The sequence below is a fragment of the Hypomesus transpacificus genome, chromosome 21 (assembly GCF_021917145.1).
Source record: "Hypomesus transpacificus isolate Combined female chromosome 21, fHypTra1, whole genome shotgun sequence".
In the NCBI taxonomy this organism is placed as follows: domain Eukaryota; kingdom Metazoa; phylum Chordata; class Actinopteri; order Osmeriformes; family Osmeridae; genus Hypomesus; species Hypomesus transpacificus.
Genome location: NC_061080.1, coordinates 6,663,191 through 6,690,523, shown reverse-complemented (window position 1 = coordinate 6,690,523; position 27,333 = coordinate 6,663,191). Strand labels below are relative to the sequence as shown.

The 27,333-nt window shown below is 38.7% G+C and overlaps 1 protein-coding gene across 6 annotated transcripts in view; it reads right to left on the bottom strand.

Moving 5' to 3' along the window:
- npepps (aminopeptidase puromycin sensitive) overlaps window positions 1-27,333 on the bottom strand; it is a 215,139-nt gene that overhangs the window by 155,368 nt on the left and 32,438 nt on the right. For all 6 annotated transcript variants that reach the window (XM_047043674.1, XM_047043669.1, XM_047043671.1 and 3 more), the window contains exons 6-10: window positions 25,383-25,583; window positions 24,190-24,286; window positions 24,063-24,096; window positions 20,762-20,876; window positions 10,580-10,744 (exon numbers count right to left, since the gene is read on the bottom strand). In XM_047043674.1, the coding sequence (XP_046899630.1) occupies window positions 10,580-10,744; window positions 20,762-20,876; window positions 24,063-24,096; window positions 24,190-24,286; window positions 25,383-25,583 (612 nt within the window). The remainder of the gene's footprint in view (window positions 1-10,579; window positions 10,745-20,761; window positions 20,877-24,062; window positions 24,097-24,189; window positions 24,287-25,382; window positions 25,584-27,333) is intronic.

Below are 27,333 nucleotides of genomic sequence, written 5' to 3'. Positions count from 1 at the left end.
ATAAGAAATGCAATACAAAATGGCTGAAAGGGGTGTATTTATGTAAATGTCCACGTTGCCTCAATATCTTTGTGTCAATAAATCGAATATAATTTAGACTGTTTTTCAAACCTAAAAGGGTTCAAGACGACATCACTCTGAAGTACCATAAACAATTTCACCTTGGTATGTCAATATAATAATTGAATTCAATTGATTTTTTTACTCGAAAAGTAGCTAGCTTTTTCCCTCTGTGTAATTAGTGAATCATTTAGCATCTCGGCGAATTCATCAAAAAGGTAGAGGAGGGCAGCTTATTACAAGCGATTCCCCACAGACCTGTAGGCTCAGACGGACGCGTCATGTTAATAAATTCACCATTTTACAGTTCGGTCTACACCAAAAAAGACGAGCAGGGCAGCCTTCAAGAGATGTGGGAATTGTGCTTTTAGCCAGATGTTTATTTTTGTGATTTGAGAAAATGTGCAAGTGGAGTGAGACTGCGTCCCGGGGATACTGTACATTGTTTTGACATTAGCCTCAGAGTCAGACTCGGCATGCCCACTGGCAGTGTGTAAAATCTTTTGTATTTCACTCAATTCTACTTCAAAAACTTTAAGGAGGACTGCTTTTTGTAGACAAGAGCCTGCTGAAGATAACCAGTATATATGATTTTTCAAAGCAAGCCTGTTTCATTCGTCATTTGCCTGAGAAAGTGACCTACGGTAGCCAGGCTGGTTTTGCCAATTTCACTAGGTCAAACTACTTAAAGGTCTCTGATCAGGTCAGAATCACTGTTTACAGGCAAAGGTCGAGCTGGTCTTTGGTCAGATGTGTATATATTGACCAGTTTAGAGCTAAATAATCTTGTCAGGGCCTGGAATCAAAACCGTGTTTTGATTGACTTTGCATGGGTGTCCATCAGGTCAACACATTTGGATTCAAGTTTGAACTAGTGCTACTGAATTTCACAGTCAAAACTGTAGTTTATATCAAGTGTAGATGAAAAAATAATAACTAATATGGACCCTTTCTTCACTTTTACAGGTCTGGAGGGTCATGCCGAGGCCTGCTCAACAGAGTGCAACAGAGCATGCTGAGAGCAACAACAGAGGATGCTGAGTGTAACAGAGGATGCAACCGATGCTGAGAGAAACACAGACCCCTGCTGGACTTCCTCTCTCTAGCTGGACGGCTTCTCTTCAGCCCTGACCCCAAGACAGCTTCATCCAGCTGGCCTGCCCCTGCCTGCCAGCCCTCCAGAGACAATCACCCCACAGACTACTGTGTCTTCTGGCTCTGCGGACTGCTTTTTTGAGGACATTGATGAAAAAGGACAAACTAAAAAAATATTACCTTGATGAAACTCTAAATGTTTAATCCTTTCCGTGCCCCAGCATGCCAAGCTGCTGACTTTTAGTGTCTTAAGTGATGAAACCAGTTCAAGTGTTAGACTTTTGACCTGAATCCAATGATTATTCATCAGAATAAAAAACACTCAAGAAATACTCCTTCTTGGATGATTTGTGCTCCACATCAGTACATCTCCACATTTGCCTTTGTTTCCATGGGATTCATGGAATTGCTTGTTTCTGCTCCACCATTTCCACCATAGTGTAATAATAAATATAATTTAGGACGGCAACTACATTTGTGTGGTATCCTTTCGCATAACACACATTTAGTCAATGTTCTTAAACTCAACCGATTATTGTCCTCATACCATACTGTTCATATTTAACAGACATCAGTGATTCCCTGGAATGATTACTGTATATTTCCATTGATTTGTATTTCCATCGTAGGTTTTGTCTTTAATTTCATTTGGAAGTGGTATTAAAAGGTCTTAAAAAGTCTTAAATGTAACTTGGTTATACATGTAGCCACCCTGTGAAACCCCCACCCCCACTCCAGAGACAGTTGGTGAAAGAGAGGTGCAGACATTAAGTCAAACATAGTCATGCCTTAAGAGTAGAGTAAAAAATTGAGATGAAATGTGTAAATGGATGTTGAAATTCAGTTCTCTGAGTTGGTGCATGTCAGTTTAGGCAAAGGTCGCCTTTTAAACTTGTAGGTTTAAAAACTCCCCACCTCCATCAAAGACACTGACTGTTTCCCCACCTCCAAGAAAAGGCTCAAGACGCACTTATTCCGGGAGTACAACGGTACTTAGGAATGATTGGCTGGACCTGATGTTTCCTCCAGGATCACAATGACTCTTATTGAGAGACGTGTTGCTCTTGTTGGTTAATTATAACTGACTTAAAACTACTGTACTTGCTGTGTAATATATCTTTGTTGCTTGCTTTTTTCCACAGGTACACCAGGAGCGTAGAAACGGGTAGGATTAGTTCTAAGGCCTACCCAAAAACAAAAATTTCTCCGAAAAATTATGCACCGGGTAACAAAGTATTTAACAAAGTTAATAAGTAAAATAAACTGAAAAGATGCCTATCCATATTTTTCTAGGCCTAACCCAAAATATTTTTCTGGCTATGCCCCTGAGGTATACCCTTGCACTTTTTGAGGTTCATGTTGTTAAATTGTTTAATTGTAACTTATTCAACTACATGCTAATATGGTTCTCCTCTTTGGGACTAGTTTTCACAGTGTATGCTTCATGTTTTGGCTACCCGCAATGTTTGGGGCTATCTCGTTGTTATGATCAGTGACCTATTCACTTTTGGAAGTCACTTTGGATAAAGGCGTCTGCTAAATGCATGAATGTAAAAATAATTCAGATTTGATTGGAACTCTTTTATACATTTATAGTTGGATTTGACATTTAACAGACATTTAATTTATTTAGAAAGTTGTTTAACTCAAACAACCATAACACCGTACTTATGGTCTACAAAGCTGCAGTCAGATTTTGCGAAATTGTTAGCTTGGATGTTATCTTTACATAAATGGGCTCTTGATGATAATATGCATGCAGCTTCAAGGCAGAAAGACGCGTTCCATTTCACTTTTACTGTACCCTACACTTTTAATGTTCCCTCCATCCCCCCCATTCTGAATAAAGTTCGACTGATCTGATTAATGGATTTCGGTTGCTATGAAAACCAGTTTAGCCAAGCTAACTAACATTGTTTTTAGCTAATTTGCATTACCATTCAATCGCTAACAAAATATTCGCAAAAATAGCTTGCTAATCGGGCAAAACTTGTTAATGCAGGAGACTCCGAGACCTTAGCGCGTCACTGGCATCTCATCACACCCCACTCGGAGCACAGCTAGATAATCAGCGTCAGCGCTCTTGGGTACCCAGCATGCAGTGCGGCATGTCAAAAAACGCTAAGACTTGTGAAAAATAGTTTGGTTACAACAGAGTTGCGAGGGATTTCATTTGTTTTGTTCATTCAGTTAAATGTTTGTAATGTTACTGTTTGTTAGTTAATATGATCTTGTTGGTTACCCCGAGTGTGCATGTTGTGTAGTTTAATGGGAGCAGAGAGTCGGCTACCGAACTATCAAATGCCATACTCGCATGCTGTTGAACGTGGGCAGTGCCCTAGTACAGTTGCCAACGAGGCTGTTCTTGATTGCAGATTGACTGAGGTCCTGGAAAAAAAATCTACTCAGGGAGTCAATATTTATAGTTTCCAGCTATCTTTGAGAAATTCTGTAAGCAATGTTGCGGTTAATTTGTTTTGATTGTGGGAGGCAATTTTTGGAAGACATCCAAATCTCAAGCGGCCGCTACAGCATTTCTGCTTTGGCATGACTTGCGCTGGGAGAGATGGAAACAGCATGGATGTGGAAAGTGTGCGGGCAGATGCGTCTTTATATAAAATGAAATTGAATGAGAAATGCAATTCAACATTTCTGAAAAGGGTGTTTTTATGTAAATGTCACATTGCTTCAATATCTTTGTGTCAATAAATTAAATATAATTTTGACTGTTTTTTCAAACCTTATTGGCTTCAAGGGGACATCATTCTGATGTACCATGCAAAATTTCATGCAATTCTACCTTGAAATGTCAACCATTTCTTAACATTTGTCCCAAAGCTGACCAAAGCATGGTACATAATTTAGCAATTAATAACGGTTGCAGTGAGAAAACTTTAACAAACATTGCCAGTTTTAAAACAGTTCTGGAGAATTCAGTTCCCTGTTTCCCCTACAACACACTTGCGCAATATCATTTTGTTTTCTCCTGTTGCTAGCTCCAGCTGATGGTATATGATATATAATCACACGTGTTCGTTGACAGTGTACCTACTTTCCATCAGCATAAGTTAAATTTCTTGTTGTTAGTTAATTTGCAAATACAGGCTTTAAAGTATAGAATGTAATGTTTTCAGATGTTTAATTGCTCAATGGTGAGTCAGATGTACATGCTAATCCTAGTTCTCCCTGTTGTTTTCATACTCCCTGTGTTACAACTAATGCGTCTAGTGTAGCCTAATTTACTAGTACATCCCAAATTGAACCGAAAATGCCTAGTTCTTTAGGAGCATTCTCTTGTTCAGACGGTCACGTATTATTCTTGTTTGTTATTAATATTATTGTGTGTGTTAAACACGCAACCGTAAGTTTTGTTGCAGGCACAAATTAACTATATTGCACTGTACAATCGATACAGTCGATTGTACTGTACAGTCGATGTTACCATTTTAAGTTAGTCATCTCAGTTACGCACAAGGATTTACTCCTGAGAAGCGTACCTAAAAAGTCGTTTCATTTATTTACGGTAACCATTGTTTTATTTAATTTTGGTAACTATGATTTCTGTTTCAAAAGGCAGCAACTGTTAAAAACGAAAGCCATCAAATGTACAATAAAACCACTAATTTAAGAACGTTCATGTGATAATCGTCCCATCCAAATCAAAAATCGTTCAGTAGTAGATAAGAAATGCAAAAACAATGTCACCATATTTTTGGGAACATAAACCTCAAACAGACAGCAGAGTATCTTAACAATGTCTGGTGTACGTCCACAGTCTTTACTTTTTCAATGAAGTTTCAATTAAAATGTCAAAAATCATTTTAAAAATAGCTTAATCCTCAATCCTGTTTTGCACTGTCAGTATTGTTTTTGGATAAAGGGTTGGAAATTAATACTTTTTTCTTTTATTTTTTAAAATATTTTTTTAATCCGATTAATCTAAAAAATAATTGACAGATTAATCGATTATTAAAATAATCGTTAGTTGCTGCCCTAGTAAAAAAAAAATGGTTGTGTAGCTGGTCCTGAGGAGGTGTATGGTCCAGTTGACGGAGGATGTCTTGCTGTTCCAGTGGAGGTGGTGTTTGATGGAGTGGGGGGAGGTCGTCTGGTTGTTCCAGATGAGGTATATGGTCCAGTGGATGGAGGATGTCTTGCTGTTCCAGTGGAGGTGGTGTTTGGTGGAGTGGGGGGAGGTCGTCTGGTTGGTCTAGATAAGGTAGATGGTCCAGTTGACGGATGTGGCCTGGCTGGCCCAGAGGAGGCAGAGGATGGTCCAGCAGAGCAGGCTTTAGCTGGCCTTTTTATTTTCCTAGCTTGGTTAACTAGTCGGTTTGCCACCGCTGCTGAACGGATCCTTATGGCCTCACCCATCCTTTTCTTTTTCAGTGCCTGTTCACTTGCCTTCTTTTTCTGTAGGTGGAGTTGGTAATTTTTATAGAAGATAGGCAGGAACGCCTCAAAGACTGGTCTATCAACATTGTTGAGGCCATCCAGTTCCTGGCTTTCATGGATGGCTTTATAATGGCAAGGCTCTCATATGTTTCAACATTCATCCTGCACCTGTCAGCCTCTAGGATGTCATCCATTAAATTAAATGACCCCTCCACCAGGGGGCCTGTGAAAATTGAAAGAAGGGCTTTCAAAATCTTAAGTAGGGTTGGGTACCTTACTAAATTCTAAATTCTAAATTGCCACCCGACTCCACCAATCCACATCCACTCTGCTGTCCTCTTCAACATCGATCTTGGCCAGAGGTACCAGGTCATCATCTATTTGGTAAGCCCGAACCTCCTCCTCCAGTTGGCCGAGCGCTTCAGGCTGAACAACATTAGGCAAGGCCTTTCCGAAGGTCATGAAAGCTCCACATACAGAGTCACATTGAATGAGAGATGGAGTCAGAGCAGAGAGTGAGGTGATTATATTGTTGACAAGGGGAAGATTTTTGAGGAGGAACTCTGCTGACTTCATGTAGCCTTCTCTAAGAGAGTTGTACAGATTCCCAACCCATATTTTCCTCTCCACACAGGCCTTATTCATGGCAGAGTAGCCAACCCTTCCAACACAAAGCATTTTGTTTGAAAGCTGTAAATCTGTACTCCGCACATTGATCCTGAGGATCTCCTTATTGCTCAGGGGGATTGCTCCTGGCTTCATGAATTTGCTCAGCAGCACTCTCAAAGGGACACCATTTAGACATGCAACAAGTGCACCATGGGTTTCTCATGTTGCAGTTTTTTTAGAAACACTTGAAATGCTGGAAGGACACCTGCAAACATAAAACAAATATTTAGCATTTTTTTCCAGATGATTAAAACTCAAAACAAGATAACAGTAAGTATACAATGATATGGGAAAATCTCTTAAAGTTGGTTACTGTTGTTGAAAAAGAGACCTGACTGTTCCATTTGTCCCTTGTCTTAAATAGCAAGACATGTCATCAGGCAGAGATGGACTACAACCACTGTTGATAACTAAAAAAAGAACTAGCCATGAGTTTCCCTAAGATACCTCTGAACAAGTCAACCATGACCGTCAGCCTTTCAAACTCTGTGAAGAGCACAGAGATCCGTGCCTTCCGGTTCTGGTTAACTTGTGTCCTGGGTGCTGTAGCCTGTTTTTGTTGCAGAACTTCTATTCTGGCCTTTTCCTCAACTGTGACCCTCATGTCTTTTAAGGACTTGGTTAAGTAACTTTCTGTAGCACACACACACACACAGCACACATACACAAAACACACACATAAGGACATTGTTTCAATGCTGTTTGCTCCCTCCTAAATAAAACCTAACCACTCAAATATGTAACTCTGTGAAGAGCACAGAGATCCGTGCCTTCCGGTTCTGGTTAACTTGTGTCCTGGGTGCTGTAGCCTGTTTTTGTTGCAGAACTTCTATTCTGGCCTTTTCCTCAACTGTGACCCTCATGTCTTTTAAGGACTTGGTTAAGTAACTTTCTGTAGCACACACACACACACACATACACAAAACACACACATAAGGACATTGTTTCAATGCTGTTTGCTCCCTCCTAAATAAAACCTAACCACTCAAATATGTGGATTAAAAGGTTGCATTACATACAGCATTATAGGCCACAAACAATGCACTTACTACAGATTAACAGAGGCAGACTGCCTTCAATTAAAAAGACTTCACATGAATTGGTATAAATTGCATGATTTGAATTACCTGTATTTATGTTCTTCGCCTGGATCCAGCATATGGTAGTAGTGTACCACTAGTGCATCCAGGAGCTCATTCACCCTGTTGCATACCTCCAGTATCTGCAGAAATCTGCTACTGATAGGCCTGATCAAGCTCTTGGGTGGAAGATGAAGCAATCTCTGAAATTCTGAAAAGATCTCCTTTTGTTTTGGTGACTTCTCAATGTCATAATAAACATCAGAGCAGAAATCTTCAACCTCTAAGCTGAAAGGGCTCATGAGGCCTTGGCATCATTGGACACCATGGGCCGGTTGCATTAAAATAGACCTAGTCTTAAACTTAAATGCAACTTTAAGTCCGACTTGCCATAGACACTTCAATTTATCTGTTGCATAAAGCTTTAAGATCAATAAATAACGCAAGACTGACTTAGATAACCTGTTGCGCTTTGCATTACGGGTAAAATAAGACACTTTGCGAAAAAAGAAAAGATGGCGGACAAAACAGCGAACGGCGAAATATTGATACATTTAAACCTGATGAAAACCTATACAGTATCTGTTGGAGGAATACAATATTGAAAAAGTTGTCTTATTAACAAATAGTGTATGCGTTTTTAAGCTTCTTAATGTAACCCCAACGCTACTTCCATTTATCAAGAACTCCAACGCAGATGGCTGGCGCTAGCGTAGATAAAGCGAGTTATGTCATCTACTCACTCGTTTAATAAAACATTTTATTCTGCGGAAAAGCAGAACCCAATCAACATTTTCTGCAGTTACAAACAACATTCTTAATTCCTTTCGTAATAAATTATGCTAAAATAATCGCGTAGCCTACTAACAGATCGTTGGCATAGCAACTCAGCCCTTACGGCAAGGTTTAGCCAGGGGGAGAGGTGGCTAACTTTTTTACCTCAAATTAATTCAGTCTTACTATTTATGCAACAGACAGGCTTACTTACACTAGTCTTACCTGACAATTTAAGACAGTCTAAGGCTAAGACTAGTCTTAAACTAAGTTTATGCAACTGGCCCCATATGGACAGTCTCCAGATATGTCCAGGAGGTACGGGTTCTCATTCCTCACTTGTGTCTCAAGTCCAGTCTTCTTTCCTTTCATGACTGCACAATTGTCAAGTAGAATGGTAGTGACCTGCTGCAGCCGCAAACCATATGACTGCAGGACATATTTTAATTCTAGCATAAGTACTGAGGCATTGGCTATATTCATGTTCCTGCTTGCTAGGTGTTCTCTGCGTTCTCATGCTCATTTAAAAAACGAACAAGGACATTGAGGACTTTGTCCATGTTCTTGTTGGTGGCTTCGTCGACATTTAAAGAAAACATGCCGTTTTTTAGCTTTTCCAAAATACATCTTTTGAACTCTGATTTTATGCCGTGTGTGTTAAAATACCTGGCATGCTGATTTGATATTGACAGTTTAGTCAAAGCAATTTTGTCTTCCGCAATTTTTGGCATAAATTCACCAGGGGTTGGGCAAGCCTAAAAGACAGATTGTGCTCTGCAATGAACGTGCACATGCGTATCTTCAAGTTACACACACGGTCAGTTATTGATGCCGGTACATCAGCTGTGGTTGTTGCTCCCGGTAACAGCGTTGTGTGTTAGAGAGCGAACAGCTGCTCTATGAGCGGGGTCTAGCTCATGATATCCAAGTACTTTTTTACCGCTAGTTGCATAACGTAGCTTTCTCGAGCACAAGTGTAAAAGCAAGCACCTGATTCTCTTAACTTTTTACACGAGCTACCAAAATGCTTACTGTCCTTCCCAATCTCTTCTACCCATGCCCAGCGCCATTTTTTTTTCAACCCTTTATCAACTAGGAGGGCATCTTCCCCAGGATTCATGAACTTGCTCTCCATCCTACTTTCCTTCGGTGGGACGTCTCTCTGGGCATCTACGCAGCATAGGCAGAGCGATAGAGAAAAGTCGGTGGTTGAAGCACATTTTCCCAAGACCCGCCCCAATCTACTTCTGATTGGCTAATAATGTTATTTTAAGAGCGGGAGAGTTGTGCTCTTTTCATATCATTGGCAGACAAACTCATGAACTCCAAAGTGATAGTGGCGATATCGAGACGTGTTTAAAAATGTTTTAATAATAATAATTTAAGGCTTTTTTAACGCCGCACGCCGAAAATCCGGCACGGTGCCGGAATACTTTAATCCCTGGTGTTAGGGGCCAGGATGTGTCTGTGTGAATTTGGAGGCCACGCACTGTGGTTTTTAGGGCTTCTTCATTGGAAGAGCAATTAGCCAAGCATGCATATTTCAAATATTCACAATAAATCTACTTTTCATCTTACACTCAACTATTTCTCAGATTTGTATACTAAAATTTGTCCAAGAGTCTTCATATGAACTTGTGATTGAATCAGAGTATCAGTTTTTGACCGGTGGATGTGTAAAGTATTATTTTAGCGTTTGCGATAAATTAGATTTCCTTTTATTTAGTAATTTTGGGCGATATAAAGTTGCCTTCGCACATGGTAACATGTCAGTGTATTCCTTATGTTGCACTTATTTATGGACACATGAAAGATGTGCCACGGGTGCAAATTCACAATTTTGTTAATAATTTGGCCACTTTGTAATACATCACTCATTACTTATCACCCTATATAAAGACGTATGTCTTATAAATCGGTTTTGTATTTCAAGTCAATTGGAGCTACGGTTCCTGAGGAGAATAATTTTGTTGTTTTCGACTAATCTTTATTGTACAGAAAAATCCAATATGACGGCCGTTATAGGTTCTTGAGGCTTTTTGTTCCTTATGAGCATTAAGGCATATGTACTCAATTTCAGAATTTTGGGACTTATGGCCTGCAAATAGCATCACTTTGAAAAGTTACATATTGGGGCATGGCCTGTAGCGCCACCTATTGTCTCACGTGGGCCATGTTTGGTATGGTAGTTACTAATGCTCTGCAGTTCCAACATGCCAAATTTCTCAACTTTTTACATTACTGATCTAGAGGGTGCCATTGACTCCCATGTAACAAGAACATAATAACACCAATAACAATAGTCAAAAACAAAATAGTGTATGGGTCCTGATTTTTACTTTGGGCATGCCTTGTTTAGGCATTTTTTACTAATTTTACAGGATTTTTAAGAGGTTAAATGCTTTAGCAAAATAACATATATTTACACTTAAATGTTGATCCTGTATAGTCAAGACTACCTACATATAATAAAATATGACGAAACTTTAAAACTGACAAACACTAACCTCTATAGGATGGCTGTTGTCCAGCGCATCTAGATCCAGGGCCCTAGTGTAGTCCGCTGAAACAAACTGCGTCCAAATGTCGTATTCAGGAAAGCAGTGGTCAACACAGAGGTACTCGATCCAGGACGCAAATCCCTCATTAAGCCACAAATGAGTCCACCATTCCTAAGAAGAAGGAGTAAATGCATCGCACATATACAAAACAACATTAAGCACCATTGATAAGTTTTGAATACAAATGAAAAGCTTCTGAACATGATTCTTTGACCAAAATGCATATCATTATACATCTCCTTCTGTAAAGCATTTCTTTGCTTTTTACTTCTGCTTATTCAGTTTAGATCATGGATTACAACAATTTCTTACAGTGTCTCCCCTCCATTAAAGGGCTGCTAAATCAAGTTGCTACTATACCAGCTGGTACCGCCGGTGCTTTGGAGAACAGGATACCTTAGCTACAGAGGAGCCACCGTTTAATAACTTCTGTTAAACTTGAGGGTGTCAAACGAATGACAAAATCACTCAGGAAATGCATGTCACCCTCTGTATATAGTTAATATTGCACTCTCACAGATTTCCACAGATTAAGAATATACTCACTGTGCAACTACAAGACTGGCATGGGAAAATGCAATTGTCTCTGTAAGCCTGACTTTGGCTAATCGAGTTTTACATCGGACCATTTTATTCTCAATTTCTGCCATGGCCCGGTTCTCCGAAACCACAGCATTTACGGCCCTAGTGACAGGACACATTTCCTTCCCTCCACCTCTGTTAGAACCTCGATCACAGTCTGTGAAATTGTTCTTTTTTGCGTGTTTAGTAGGGCTGTCCCCAACTAAGATTTTCTTTGGTCGACCAGGACTCGACTAAACACGACTAATCGAAATTTGAAACATTTTTATTTTTTCAAAAGGGTTTTTCATCAAACCCTTTTGTGTGATGTTTTACCTCACTGTTTTAAGAGATTATCTGAAAGATTTACATTCATAAGAGGGGAGATTTACAACTAGACAAACATAAATGTACAAACATTTTCCCGATCTGACTAAATGGGTAACCCTTCCTTTTACAGTCCCTTAAGTACTAGGTATTTACATAGAAAGTGAAGGGTATGTTTAGTGTTTTATTGGGTATTACCGGTTGGTACCAAGGTGGTAAATTCCTAGATAATTTGAAGTATTTACCCATTAACTAAATACTAAAGTGCTGATCATTACTGGGTATGTTTTCTGTATTATTGGTATTTACATTTACATTTAGCAGACGCTCTTATCCAGAGTGACTTACAGTAAGTACAGGGACATTCCCCCCGAGGCAAGTAGGGTGAAGTGCCTTGCCCAAGGACACAACGTCATATTGACGGGGCATCGATCCGGCAACCTTATGATTACTAGCCCGACTCCCTTACGGCTAAGCCATCTGACTCCCCTAATTGGGTATTACCGATTGGTACCAAGGTGGTAAATAAAGAAATATTTCAAAGTATTTACCCATTAACTATTTACTAATGTGCTTGTTATTACTGGGTAATTTTCACTGGTCCTAATTAGGTAAAGACAGAAAACAAACTTAGTATTTACCTGGAAACTTATAAATATTACTATTTAAATACCGCTGGTGGTAAGTTGGTAACTACGGGAGATTAATAATTAATTATTATTTTTATGATCTGTCTTGTAGTTCATAGTCCAGAGGATGATATCCACCGCTATAGTGTTCGGCGCACCAGGAGCATGACCCTCGGCCGAAAACTAAATGTCGACAAGAGCACATAGCTTTGACTGCCATCATTGGGGAAATTGTGATTTAACCTTTGTATTTGTTTATGTCATGCCATGGAAACAGTGCTTTAATTTAAAATAATGTTACAATTTAAAGAAGGAAGTGTCATGTGTTTCTTAGTAACATAATCCAAGTTTGTGTTTATTGCATGGGAATGAACAGTTGAAAAAGATATGGTAAGAACCTGGTAACACCATGGAAACAAACACGGCTTCCTTTTACAGTCCAGTTTCAGATTACTAACTGAGTACATAGCCATGTTTTACCTGGTATCCCCTTGGAACGTATAGAACAAGTTTGTACTAAGGGTAACATTGACAAAGTGGTATTCACTTACAAAGAATATGGTAAGAACCTGGTAACACCATGGAAACAAACACGGCTTCCTTTTACAGTCCAGTTTCAGATTACTTACTGAGTAAATAGTCCAAGAACATACACGGTATCCAAGAAGATTTACCATGATAGTAGAGGAAAACTCTTCCCGCGGAGGTAGGTATACCAGCCAAGTAAATGAAGCCATCATCGATAAATGTATCTGAAAAGGTATTTTATTGGAAAGTACTATCTTATATTCTCACTTCTCAGTAGACGTGAACTGTTACCGACATTAACCTTGGGTAACTGCAGGGTAATTGTAGGGTATTTCGTATTTTATCATAAGCCTGCTGGAGCTTGGCCGTCTTTACCTACCTAGTAGCAGTGGTATTTACCCAATAACACATTATAATTTACCATATATATCTCCCATAATTACCAACTTACTACCAGCGGTATTTAAATAGTAATATTTATAAGTTTCCAGGTAAATACTAAGTTTTGTCTTCGGTCTTTACCTAATTAGGACCATTGAAAATTACCCAGTAATAACCAGCATGTTAGTAATTAGTTCATGGGGAAATACTTCGAATTATCTCTGTATTTACCACCTTGGTACCAATTGGTAATACCCAATAATACAGAAAACATACCAGTAATGACCAGCACGTTAGTATTTAGTTAATGGGTAAAATACTTCGAATTAGCTAGGTAATCACCACCTTGGTACCAATCCGTAATACCCGATAAAACACAAAACATACCATTTACTTTCTACGTAAATACCTAGTACTTAATGGACTGTAAAAGGAAGGGTTACCACAAAATGTAGCTGCTGGAAATTACTGCTGTTGGGAGTTTTTCTGGGAGTTTTTCCTTGTCTTCCTTGAGGGTTTAGGTTGGTTGAGGGGCAGTTCTATGGGCGCATGTGAAGCCCTCTGTGACATGCTTGCGTGTAAAAAGGGCTATACAAATACATTTGATTTACAGATTCAGTCGTTGTCAAATTTGCTATTAGGCTAAATAATAAGCCTTGTGTCACCAGTCCTGTTGTTACCGAATGCTGATAATAAAAAAAAATGCCTGATTACCAGAGTATATTTGGTTATTTATTATCTCTTATAATGTACAACATATTAAAAATACTGTGTGTTTAACATGCAAATGCCTGAAAGTGCAGCATGCGAATTTACGTAGAAGATGAGTGGGGAACGGTGCAACAGAGAAAGATTTTGTTGTTAGAGAAGATTATGTCATTCGATTTGGATGTGGTATCTTTAACCTAGATTATTCAAATTGTAAACTTCAGTTTAGGGAATAAACCTGCTATCTTGCTTCATGTCTTTGATTGTACAGACGTATAGACAGAACTAGCTATTTGACAAGTAACAATCGAACAATTTAGCACATCAAAAGCCGACAATTGTTGAAAGCGTGCGGTCTCTCAAATTTGAAAACTAGGCTATTGTTCAAAATAAAATGCAGATGGTTAGACCTACAGTAGCACAGCATAAGCTGACATAGCCTAAAACTTTCGTTCCTGAAACATAAAAATCCAAGGCCTGTTACACACTGTAAAATAATAATCCGATGGCCAATTTACGTTTTTCAAGTGGTAGACTACATTCAAAGTCGAACTATGGAATATAAAACGAACAATATCAACCAAACAATTGACTAGGCGACTGAGCGGGGACAGCCCTAGTGTTTATCCATTTTAATTAAGACAAAGAAATTACCTCATTTATAGTCCATCTGCATATTCATTTATGGAAGGAGGCAAGGCGGGGTCAATGGCTCGTTCACGTGCGGTCAATCTCACGTTGATTGTGATTTGAGGATAAGGTACGCAGGACCTGGCGTACGACTGGTTTTACACATGTGAATATTTCTGTGTGTAGGTATTTTTCAAGCTTTGGCCGTGCGCCATCTTCTGGTATGTAAGCTGCGTAATCTTTTATACATGAGGACCCTGGAGAAGCCGGCTGAGCTCAGTGTTACTCCTAGCTTCAAACCTGACCCCCAGACCAATAAGTAACTTGTACAGCTGAGCTAACTATTACTGTGTGGGATTTCTAGAGATAACCAGTATGAAGGGTGAAAATACAGGGTGTTGATATCACAGCCTGGAAACATCGCTAGCTATATAAGATGTCGTCACCCTGGCCTGTGCCTGTGGCATTTCTGGAGCTGTCTTTTTACATTTTTATCTAGCTTACCCTTGGAGGTTGGGAATTATGTACATCCTCCTAATTAAGACTTATGACCTTGAAAGGTACTTGAAAGGTTTAGTTGGAGACAATGCGCCACCACCACCGTTTCTTAATTTAAAGTTTTACATCGGACCATTTCTTCTTAATTTCTGCCATGGTCCGGTTCTCCAAACCCACAGCATTAGTGGCCCTAAAATAACAATAATGATTTTATTTGTAATGCACTTTAGCTAAATCTCAAAGTGCTACAGGTTAAAAACAAAAAAGGGCGCAAATAGTATCAGTTTTCCACTCCGCCGACTTTCTTTTGTCGTTAATACCTGATGACAGGCCGCCAAACATGACACATTTTCTCGCCTCCACCTCTGTTGTCAGAACCTCAATCTCACAGTCTGTGATTCTTTTTCTTTTTTGCAGGTTTTAGAGTTGCAATTGTTTGTCTCTAATGATCCTGAGACAAGTCTGCTGGTGATGCTGCTGGTTGGTCATAATTTCAGGGTTGTAACTGTGCTCTTTAACCCAGTCATTTCTCTAGGCCTAAATGTGTTTAACTAAGGGTTTCTCCCTTCTTAGTTTCTGAAGGTACTGAAGCAAGAGATGGGTCAAGTTGTGATCTGAAAGTCTTAGTGGTGGGCAGCATGTGGGCACATAAGCACCCTCCACATTTCCATATAACTGGTCCAGAGACTTATTCATTCTCGTTGGACAGGTCACGTATTGCTGCAAATTTGGCAGATGGGTGGAAATGACAGCTGTCAAAATCACATGATAGGAGTTACGTTGCATTTCATTGTAACTCGAAACTATGCGCTCAGTTGCTAGTGCGTAATCTGGGCCAGGCACATATACCAGAATGAATGACTTGCCCAAACTCTCGAGGCCAAGTAGTGGGGTAAAAAAATAACAGTAATGATCCCATAGTGGAGTGGAACAGTAAGATTCACGTACCGTGAAGTTTGTTGCCCAGCTGGTGTTTTTAATTTGCATAATCCACCTACGATGCATTTCGCTGTTCGTCTGGCGTCTGTCAAATTAAACAAGTCAGTTATCCCCTCCAGATCGATGTAGCTTGCATCCTCTGAAAGCCAGGTCTCCGTAAAACAGATCAGGTTGGATTTGCTAAATGACTGAAATGCGGAAAGTTCCGTCATCTTGTTTTGTAGTTTGCGCGTATTGGATAGGTTGATTGTGGGGGGAAATTAATGGCTACCTTTCCTTTTGAGCTGGTTCTGTATCCCTCCACTAGATCCACTCTTTTTCTACTTTATTTTTAGATGGGCAGTTCGATGTGCTGATGATTCTGGGACAACTAAAAAGTTTGGCTGAGTGTTGTTAATCTGCCGGAAACTCAGTAGAGGCCGGTTCCATGAAGCCCGCTCAAAAATGTGAGATTAAAGTCCCAAACCTTACTTGAATTAACCTAACAAGTCAATCAGGGAAAGCGGCTGCATAAAGTCCAATTATAGTTCACACAATGCAACTAATTCAAGCCAGGTTCAAGTAGTCAAGATAATAAATTAACATTTAGCAGACGCTCTTATCCAGAGCGACTTACAGTAAGGCAAGTAGGGTGAAGTGCCTTGCCCAATGACGCATTATTTTTCACAGCCGGGAATCGAACCAGCAACCTTCTGAGTAATAGCCCGATTCCTTAACGACTCAGCCATCTGACTCCCCCTTATTATCCACCTAATTGCGAGTGCACTCGATGTTTAAGCAACCAGAGAGGTAGAACATGCATCATATCAATCCACCATTGCAAAACGTAATGGTCATGGCCATGTGACCTCTCCCCAAAAGTATGTTCTCTTAGCGGGTACTAGGACAGCTAGATTTAACACCTCATCAAGATAAAACAACATGCCATGATTATCATGAACGATACGTAGGTTAAGGTCCTTTTTTATAGACTTAATTTATTTTAAAAACCATCCACGCACTAAACACACTAAATTGAAATTTTTTTTTTTTTTGTTAAAAAATGTATACTTAAATTAAATAAATACCAATACATCAACCAATATCTTCTTACATGGATTCTGCCTTGGAAAAATGGAGGGTAGAGGCATACATTTAAGTTTTTTTTATTTTTATGAATTGTTTATTCTAAGCCCTCTGTGACATGCTTGCATGTAAAAAGGGCTATGCAAATACATTTGATTTGATCTATTAAATATTCTATTGGGGTAATTTAAACAGACATGTTTTATGCAGCAAAAACCCAAATCTTGATATTCCAATCTAACATCTAAGTAAAACGTTGGCTGTGTGGATTTGTACCATTGTATATGTATTGAATGTTTTATTTATTTAAGACGATTTTCTATAAACATACATTTGAACTGAGTGGTTAACCCTTTAATGCGTGAGGTTTTTTCAAAGTGCCAGGGGTCTCATTTATAAAGCTCGCGTACGCACAAAACGGGGCTGAAAATGTGCGTACGCCACTTTCCACGCAAAGGTTGTGATTTATAAAAAACAAACTTGACGGTAGAATGTGCGGTCCTCCACGCAAACTCTGACCCTCCCGTAGGCCTACGCACATTTTGGAAATAGTTGGAATTGGCAACCCAGATGACCGTACCGTAGTCAGACTGCAGAATTTGGGAACAACGATTACTCGTAATATTTATATATTTTGTTTTCCTCACACACGTTTTTTTCACTCGATTTCATCATTATCATGAAGATTAAATCCAGCAGAATTATTTTAACTTGTACTGAGTGATAATTATCCTTAAGCACCTTACTATCAACTCAATTTTTAAATCAAAATTCAGCGCTGTCTCTCCATCATATTGTCCACTATACCGGAGTGCAGGAGGGGGAAATGCCCGACTGCATGGAATTCAGAAAACATCACATATCCTACCTTTATATAACTGCAGAATACAGTGTAAACTAAATATATTTCTTTAATACTGTGCATATATCATCATATGTCAAAAACTGGAAATACAGTCGTTAAGCTCCCGTGCAATCGCAACACTCTACGTCCTCGTTATCAGTCCAGACTTTAATAGATTACTGTTCATAACAAAACGCTTTTGTTTTCAAATTGTATCTACACTCGCGGTATCACTTGCACAGTTGATGCCACTCGTACAGTTTTTTTAAATCGGTGATCTACTGGCCACCCCATTTTAGGAGTTTTCGGGCTCCACCAATAGGCTAACAGTGTCTGAGAAGTTGTCATGCGCTATGATTCACCGTAAAGAACAATCGCATGCCAGGGTCATGATGAAATACTAGATTAGCATTCATAAGGGGCTTTGCATTGACTATTTATGGTTAAAAAAGGGCGTGTTCAGGGTGGGGTACAATGCTGATTCACATACGCACACTTGTGGGTAATCTGTGATTTATAAAGGGAACATTGCGTACAGGTGTGCGTACGCACGGTTTTATAAATCTGAATTTTTGTGTGCGTACGCCATTTTAGGCTTTTGGGCGTACGTACACTTTTAGTAAGAATCCTACGCACAGTTTTATAAATGAGACCCCAGAACGTTTTCAAATTTGTCTGTGACATTAAAATATCTCATCAGCATGATTAGCATTTCTCTGTTCGTATTTGATCTATGTTACACTCCGTATCAGTGAAACGGCACAACCCATTGGTTGTTTGTGATATATCCCACCCTATCGTGATGTATTGCTTTCGGGACTGACAAAACTTTCTATACCTTCAAACCAGTTTGGTTGTCTTAAACAGTTCCGGGAAACTTTTCTGGTGAGGAAAGTATTCATACCCACAAGTTATATACATACCGGTGGCATGATATTGAGATGAAAGCATGAACTGTTGTTGTATTCCACTAGCTGATGTTTGTGCTAGCTAACTCAGAGTAAAGGGTATTATTCAAGTAGTTAGCGATTGCTAACTTATGTTGAATAGCTAGTCGGATTATAACAAACACAATAAGGCAGACATCCACTCTAAATTGATAGCTATGCATAGTTTAGTGATCTTGCTGGTTTCCATCTACTGTAGTAATTGATTTTTGTGAACACCATTTGGTCTGCGTTATCAAATAGGTTACTTACTTTACCCATACATGGTACTCTAAATCAGAGGACGAATGTAATGTGTAATACGGACACGTTACTTCAGTATTTAAGCAAAAAAATAATAATAAAAATATTTAAAATAAATAAAAAATATAAAACAACGAACCCATTTGGGCCATGGGAGACATCGCTCCAAAAGAATGTCTCAACAACATATCTTGAAAGCTTTTAAATACAGGGTTCTTGCAGGTTTCAGTAAGTCAAATTTAAGACCTTTTTAAGACATTTTAAGACCATAAAGATTGAAATTTAAGACCTACACGACTCATTACCCCCAAAATATTCAAATCAAAGAAATTCTGAAAAAAAACATTTAATTTCAATGAATTCAGTAATTGAAAAAAACAAATGTAATTTACAGATAAAACAATCACATTGATAACCGAATTGAATATTTTTTGGGCAAAGTTTGCAGTGAGTTTGCACCTGGAGCTGGGTAGCTCTTGTAACTAACAGCGGAAATTGCTGTGATCTAGCCATGTCTCGTTGAAAGTACACTTTCCCATTTTTCAGACGTAGCCAAACTTTAACAAAGGAAGCGCAGATGTATTTTGCGGGCAGATATTGCATTTATGACAGGATTTGTAGTTTTATCACCGTGTACATACCAACACCAATATCCCCCAGAAAGAGCTACTACACACCGAACCAACGTTCTGAGGGTAGCGTTCTGCTGGTTTCGTTTGTAGCAAAGACTCTAGAGCTCCGCTTTGTACCACTCAATACTTTTTTGCTACTTTGAAATAACTTTCTGCGGCCAGCGTTTCTGGAAATGAACGAGGGTAAAAAAAATCTTAACCTGACTAAATGAAATATAAGACCTCGGATGAAAATCTGGCAGTTTTTAAGACGTTTTAAGGCCTTAAATTTAAGGTTCCAAATTCTAGACTTTTTAAGACCCCATGGGAACCCTGTAAATAAAAGGAGAACAGAATATTATCCCCGTAAACGTTTAAATTAATTGTGTACAATTATGAATATTGCCACAGGTGTTATTTATTAATTAAATTTTTTACAATACACTAACTCTAAATTCATTGATCTACCCAAGCCGGTTTGCCTGACTTATAGGCGGTCAAATGACCACAGTCTTCAGACAAGGAAGCTTTTACTGACATTTAATGATCACAGGCAGTATAAATGATATACTGGTTGACAATGTATACTGATTATACAGTAACATTAGGAGATTAGTCACGCTACACATGTTTGGGAAAAACAATTTGGAATTTATAAATTAAGTAGGCCTATCTTATACAACTAGCCTGACAACCCTTCTTCAATGTATAGTCTACTCAAGTCAAGTTACAGTCAACATTGCAAGCATTACAATGCTTACACAGCTTTCATCACCTCAAGAATATGCCTACATTTCCTGTAGCTTTCTTAAATGTTGTAGAATACTAATTCACTGTAACTCATTTATACCTTAACTCATTTATACCTCTCGATATTTCAGAAATGCACTTATTTATTATGTGTATCAGCTTTACAAAACATAGGCTGCTTCATTTTACCATTACAATTATTGTTACCACAACCATAGTCTACATAACTCTATAAATAGTGGGTGTAAAATACAGTTGCATAAGATTTTATGATTTAGACTTAGATTATAGCAATATTCCATACCGTAGACCAGACAAGACACACAAAACTGAAAGGCTTCACACAAAAAACGTAGTTGCACACCTATTCAGAAGTTTGGTGGTTAACGTATACATTTTTTCCGCAAGCCTATACAGTGGTGCACGGTACGGAGTTAAATCTGTATCAAGTAGAGTGCTGTTATTACCATAGTGACCAGGTTTCCAAACCACTGGTGGGCCAGCTCATGTCCCACCACTAGGGCCACCCACTGCCGAGAAGATGAGCACGAGTTCTTTGGGTCAATAAGCAGTGCAGTCTCTCTGAAAAAACAGGATCAAAAGTTCAGAGGCATAAACATCCTTATGCAAGCAAGTGTGTTTGGACAATAAACTCACGTTCATGTGTTTTTACCTTTTTTTATTATTATTAATATTGGTGGCCGGGCAGCAAAGCTGCAAAGTCACTTATAGTGTTTTCTACCTTTTCTTATTGGTGAGCAAGCAGCAAAGTTGCGAAGCCACCTATTGTGTTTCTGCCGGTCTTATTCTTATTGGATGTGCTTGCCTCTTGCAAGGCACAATCTTATATTCTCTCGCATATACATTTATTTTTTTGTATCTATTTTCCCACCCTAACTTGTCCCTCAGTTTTTGCATTACATAGACAATATTGGCGAAAAAAAATTAATCTTGGTCACAATTGCGTTGCTTGTATTGAATTTTACGTTCCGTTGCACGGTTTAGGCTTAATTTAAGTTTTTGTGGGGAAACTAAACTAAACTAGGTAGCCACAGTCACTAACGTAACAACGTCACAAACCTGTGCCGTCGGTAACTTCTGGGAGATAGCTAGCCACCTAAAACAAGACAGCTGCAAAAACATCTTAGGCTAAATATGCTGATATTATTAGTACATTTACTTTCGTAAACCATAGTCTGCTAGGCGTTAGCATCATGACATTAGCCTCTGTTGGACAACACCTACAACAGCGGCCTGTTTTCAGGTCATTAAAATAATAAACATGCCTCACAAATAAATGTTTGTTTTAGGATTGATGACATTACTGCAGATTACAAGTCAACAATTTGTTGGTGAAATAATGATTATATACAGGTACTTTTAAACCAGTGTAGCTCACTAACGCTGTACACAGCACTGGTAAGATCTTTTTTTATTCCACCGATGTTTAGGTAGCCAAACGGCGACAGTACATTTTCAGCACTCCCCTTGTCAAAAGTCCCAGATTAGGTTTTCAATTGGTGACAACAATCGGACTACTAACCTGAAGTTCAATGCCACAACCCAAACTGCATGCCCATCTATTCAAAAAGGTCTCTTCTACAGGGCTGTGAAAACAGCTAACATTTTCAAGATATTTGAGCTGATGTCCGATGAGTGCCCCTCAGCTCTGTTCTACTGCTTCCTCACCTCTTGCTTTCAATCTCTGGTTTACAATAATCATGGTAGAGTAGGTATGATTTAAAGCCTTCATTTTGTAACACATTTGCCTTGTAATTGATTTTATTCATTTAAAATGACATTAAACATCTATTTTGTTTTAACCTTACTTTGACCATTCTTAATTTTTTCTTCTTCTCTGATTTAACCCATATAGTCAACTAACTGCAATTCCACTGGTACCGGCATTATTTGGATAATGTTAATACACTGATCAGTTTCTCCTCTTCCTTTAAACCATAGGAGAATAGTTTTGGTTGTTTGGCAAATAATAAAGCCCCTACACCGGCGCATTCAAACAATCCCCTCAGTGAAGGTTGGCTAGCAACACAGTAGCTGACCTGTAGTGACAGGTGGGGGGAGGTGCACACAGCATATTTACCATTTTGGGGGCATATTTTCAGTTTGCAGATGGCAGTGTTTGAAAAGCATTTTTTTGTTTCTAAACAGTGTGTTTAAGAGCGAGATAGACAAGATGGCATACACTCAAGCAAATGACACCAAAACTTTACATCACAAACCAGCGGAGAAATTTTGGAAGATTGACAAAGTTAATCATCGAGGTTGAGTAGCATAGGCCTACATGGAGTAGTATAACCCACATCACATAGCCTATTTTCAGACTAGCCTACGGCAAAAAGGTTGCAGCAGCAAGTTGCCAAAATTAAGCCTATGCAAGGTTTATGTCAGCTTTCAATGTGTAAAAGGAAAGCTCAGAGAAGGTGAAAGGCTTGGTGACCGGCGCGGGGAAATGTGCGTCTAGTGTGAACAGCCTTGCGCATTAACTTACTAAGTTTTTTGTAAGTTTTTAGGATTCCTATATGTTTAACCTTTAGATGAGTGAGTTCTAAATATTACCGACGCTTCCACCAGAGTTATTTTTTCAAAACGAAAGCTAGCTAGCTTTAGTTAGCTTCCATTACCTAGCAACCTAGCATAATACTCATAGCAATGCTACTACCTGTTAATGTTACTTGTTAGCCTCCTAATTGTACATTTTGAAGCCATCCTATAGCATGTGTCCATGTAGTTTTTTCATTGTACTGTATTACTATTTTAAAGCGTCCTGGAACTCAGGAGAGGCGCTATAAAACATTTACATAATAATAATAATGTAATTTTTTGACTTTGATCCTTTGATTGACTTAAAGGGTGCGTATCCATAAGGCATTTCATTAATAACTGGATTAACAATTAATACTTGTTTGGCTTTATATGTGTATATATATACACTAGTGCTGTCAAACGATTAAAATATTTAATCGCGATTAATCGCATTAATGTCATAGTTAACTCGCGATTAATCACAATTAATCGCACATTTCTATTTCTATCTATTCTAAATGTCCCTTGATTTCCCATTCTTTTTTCAAATTTTAATGCTCTTATCAACATGGAAAAGTGGTTCGGATTGCTTCGTGCAAATATTTTTTTTATTTTTTTTTGCAATGTTATTGAAAACAACATTGCAATCGCCTGGCTTTGACGAGGGGGCGGAGAATTTGCATCATCTGTGTGCTTGGCCATCAAGTGGTATTTCAGACTGGACGTGCTGCGATGATAGCTCATTTTACAACGACAAAACACACAGATCACTTTGGTCTTGTCAATGGAACCATTAGGCAACTTTTTAAAAGTAAACTTTCCATTCAGAATCTTATTGGCATCCATTTCGGCGTCTCGCGCTCGCCATCCACTCAAAACGTAAAGTTAACCTACTACCAGAGAATGTCTCATATCCGTAAACGGGCTCTGCTACTACGCTTTAGCCGGATCGCAAGCCAAACAAGTGTGTGGCGTGCCTGTTGTTTTGTTTCCGGTCTAGCTAGATCCGGTGTGGTGTTGTAGTTTTTATAACTTCGGTAGTTGTTGCAACAGCATGTGAAAAAAAACTACAAAGTTTGCTAGGCCAAAAAGAGCGTTAATCGCGCAATAAAAAAATTGACGCCGTTAATTTGGGTTTGCGTTAACGCCGTTAATAACGTGTTAAACTGACAGCACTAATATACACACATATACAAAACATTTTTTCATTTATTTATTTTTTACCTGTAGGTAACAAGGCCCCAGTTTTCCATGGCACCTAGACAGGGGCAGCATCAAGCATGTTAGATATTCATTTTAAGCACTCCATTACAAAGCTGGGAATTATTGACAATACTTTGAATATACTCACCAGCAGCAAAATCAGCAATGGCTATTAGGTCAATTTTAGGTAATGGATAAGGTACACTGAAGTAGTCTTTGTAGAAGGGTAAAGTCTTTGTTGCAACCTATAAAACAAATATGCAGGAGAGTGTAGGTAGTGGGTTAGATTGTGTTTCCACTTTTTTGTTGTTGCTTCATGCAAACACTAACAGACAATTGCATCCATGTTTCTGCTATATTTATTTTGCAGCAGCAGTCATCTGCTACAAAATCATTGCCACCGCTGCTTCTGAATTTTATGTGACGTCATGAAGTCGCAACTACGACCGCAAAGCTGTCCGCTCCACAGAACTCATACGGAATAGTCGTCCGCTCTCTCTCCACTTGGACAGTGAGCAACTGGAACAGTGACAGGATGTCAATCACTCGCAAAGTCAAGACAACTTAAACGACAGTGTGAGTACAGCAAATCACTTATTTTCGGCTCAGCCATAAAGTGACGAACAGGGCAGAGGATAGCATTACGTAATATATTATTTATTGATGTTCACAGCCAAATCTTGTGAAATAATGTTCCAGCTAGCACTATGGTACTAGTAACTTTAAATAGCTACTAAGCTACTGTAGCAAACTCCTTCTGAATATAGCCTAAATGTTACTTACATAATTAATCAAATCGTTGGCAACTATATTTACGTACGCTATGTATAAAAATATTGTTAGTAAATAAAGTTTTGAAGGGAGAGAAATGCCTTTTAGTTTTAAAATATTAAACGCTAGTGGTCGCTAATACAATATTTTAATGCTCTTACTGGTTACTTGATCAACTATTTGTAATGTGAGGTAGTTAACCTTACTCATTCGCAAATGTTGCCTTACAAGTAGACAGGCCGAAGTATGAAGCAAGCGGGGCAGGAGAGCAGAGTGGAGCAGAAGTGGCAAAATAGAAATGAGGAGTGGATGAAGAGAGGAACAAAGATTAAGCAATCAGGTGAGCCTAAACATTTTCAAGTTTGCTGCATGCGCACAACACCTAGGTACCCCCCCACACCCACAAAAAAACATATCTGTGGAAACATTTCAAATGCTTACATTAATATCTGTCTATATTTTGTGTGCTACTGTTATGCTTCTGCTTGTCAAAGATAACCAAATATCACTTGTCAATCACCAAAATAATTCAGGTTGATACTTTACAAGTAAACACAGGCTAAAACTCACCTCAAGTGCAAATTTTCCTTGTTCTGCTTTGCCAATTGGTGTGTAGACACGTACAGTTATGCCATCCGCCGATTGGCTTTCTACAAAGTCATATTCACCAATAACAAATGCTACAAGGTACGTGGACATGATGGGAGTGGTGGCAAACTTCACTTCAACGAGGCTGTCATCATCTGGATATGGCTTTTGATCAATGACATTCTGGAACGGGAAACAGCTTTTAAGATGACCACAATGATATGAGATTACATTCAAACTGTATAAACAGAGCACATCAAAGTTATCCACAAAAGTGAGTTCAAGGACGCATAAAAGAAGTAACCCTAGTAACCAAACCAAGCTGATACACTTTCGGTTGAAATGTGGACGAGTTGGTCAAGACATTGATGGTAAAATTCAAGAACATTCTCAGATTTCTCAATAATCAACAGGAGACTGTCACATTTATGCCAAGTGTTGACTATGGACATCTACAGACTGATGACAAATTAAAGGAAAAATTTACAATATTTGAACAAATCGCCAGGGGTCAACTGCATATAAGGTATGTATGCATGGAATGACCTCAGAAGCATGTGTACAGCTTTTTCTACAATTCCCAATGTATGGAAAATCATTTTCCACAAGAATCTCCTCTATACACTTTAGACACAATGGTTACACAATGTTTTGAATCAGTGTAATATGCCAATGCTATGGGCAAACAAAGAGATTAAACGCATGCATTGTTAGTCACAATTTACTTGGTCTGACACTGTTATTTGTTAAAGATCCTATAAAGCAAATTCCATGATTTGCTTTTCAGTACATTACATACGTGTGAAATGAGTTCCTGAAAGCATATGCAATGCGCAAAACCTTTGTCGCATTGAAATGACGAGTTAGACCGTTGAACAGTTTCTCTTCCGTTTTCAGCTCAAGTTTTGTATAGGCAGAGCCAAAACCCAACCGATCTATGTCACAGCGACCTATCTACGTCAGATCACAGACAGTTGCATTCTGTTACTCAGCTGGTACGATGCAAGACAAAGTAATTAAAACATGAAACACTCAGAGACTGCAGGTAGGTCTGTACTGATATCTGCAATTGATTTAGCTAGTCTTCCTGTAGTTAGAATTCAATACATTCGAGGGGGCGGAGATTCGGCTCCTTCAGGCGACATGCCCCCTCAGTCTCAAGCAGAGAAGACTGCTGACTTTCTCACGATTTCAAAACCTAACTTAACATACTTGTCAGTTTTCTTTTCCATTCGAATTTGGATGGGTAGTTAACAACACATTCTTCTGTGGTGTGATGAACTCAGAACTCATTTTCAATTCCACTTTACAGGATCTTTAATGTATCATTGAAATAAGAGATTACAAATTGGAATGGCAAGGCAATATTTTGAAATATGTGAAACAACCTCATTAGGGCCACTAATAAAGCAAGTCTAGTATCTATTCTATAATGCAAGAATGTGTGTCTTTGTCTGCACAAACTTATATCTATATGTTATATATAGTTTTGACAATATAAACAACAAAATGATATACATTTTTCATCAACAATATTTATCATCATATCACCCAGCCTTAGTTCACAGTCATATTTGAATCGCCATGGTTGAGGGGGGGGGGGGGGCTAATTTGTGACCTTAACTGAAAAGTGCTGCGGGAAACCCTGTTATCCACACAGTTGACTAATCACTTATTAGTATTAATAGTTAGCTACTAGTATGATCATATTAGTAGTCAACATTCTGGCAAATTGTAAAACAAAATTATATCCAGTTTTGCTTATGTTCTCACATCTTACTTTGCGTTAGACAATGACAAAAAATTAGGCAGCTACGTACAGTATAGTAGCTACGATAGTATGGAGGATTATAGGGGCCAAAACGAAATAAATAAATACTTGGATAATTAAATAATTATATAACACAAAGCTTAAATAAATGACACAAAATAT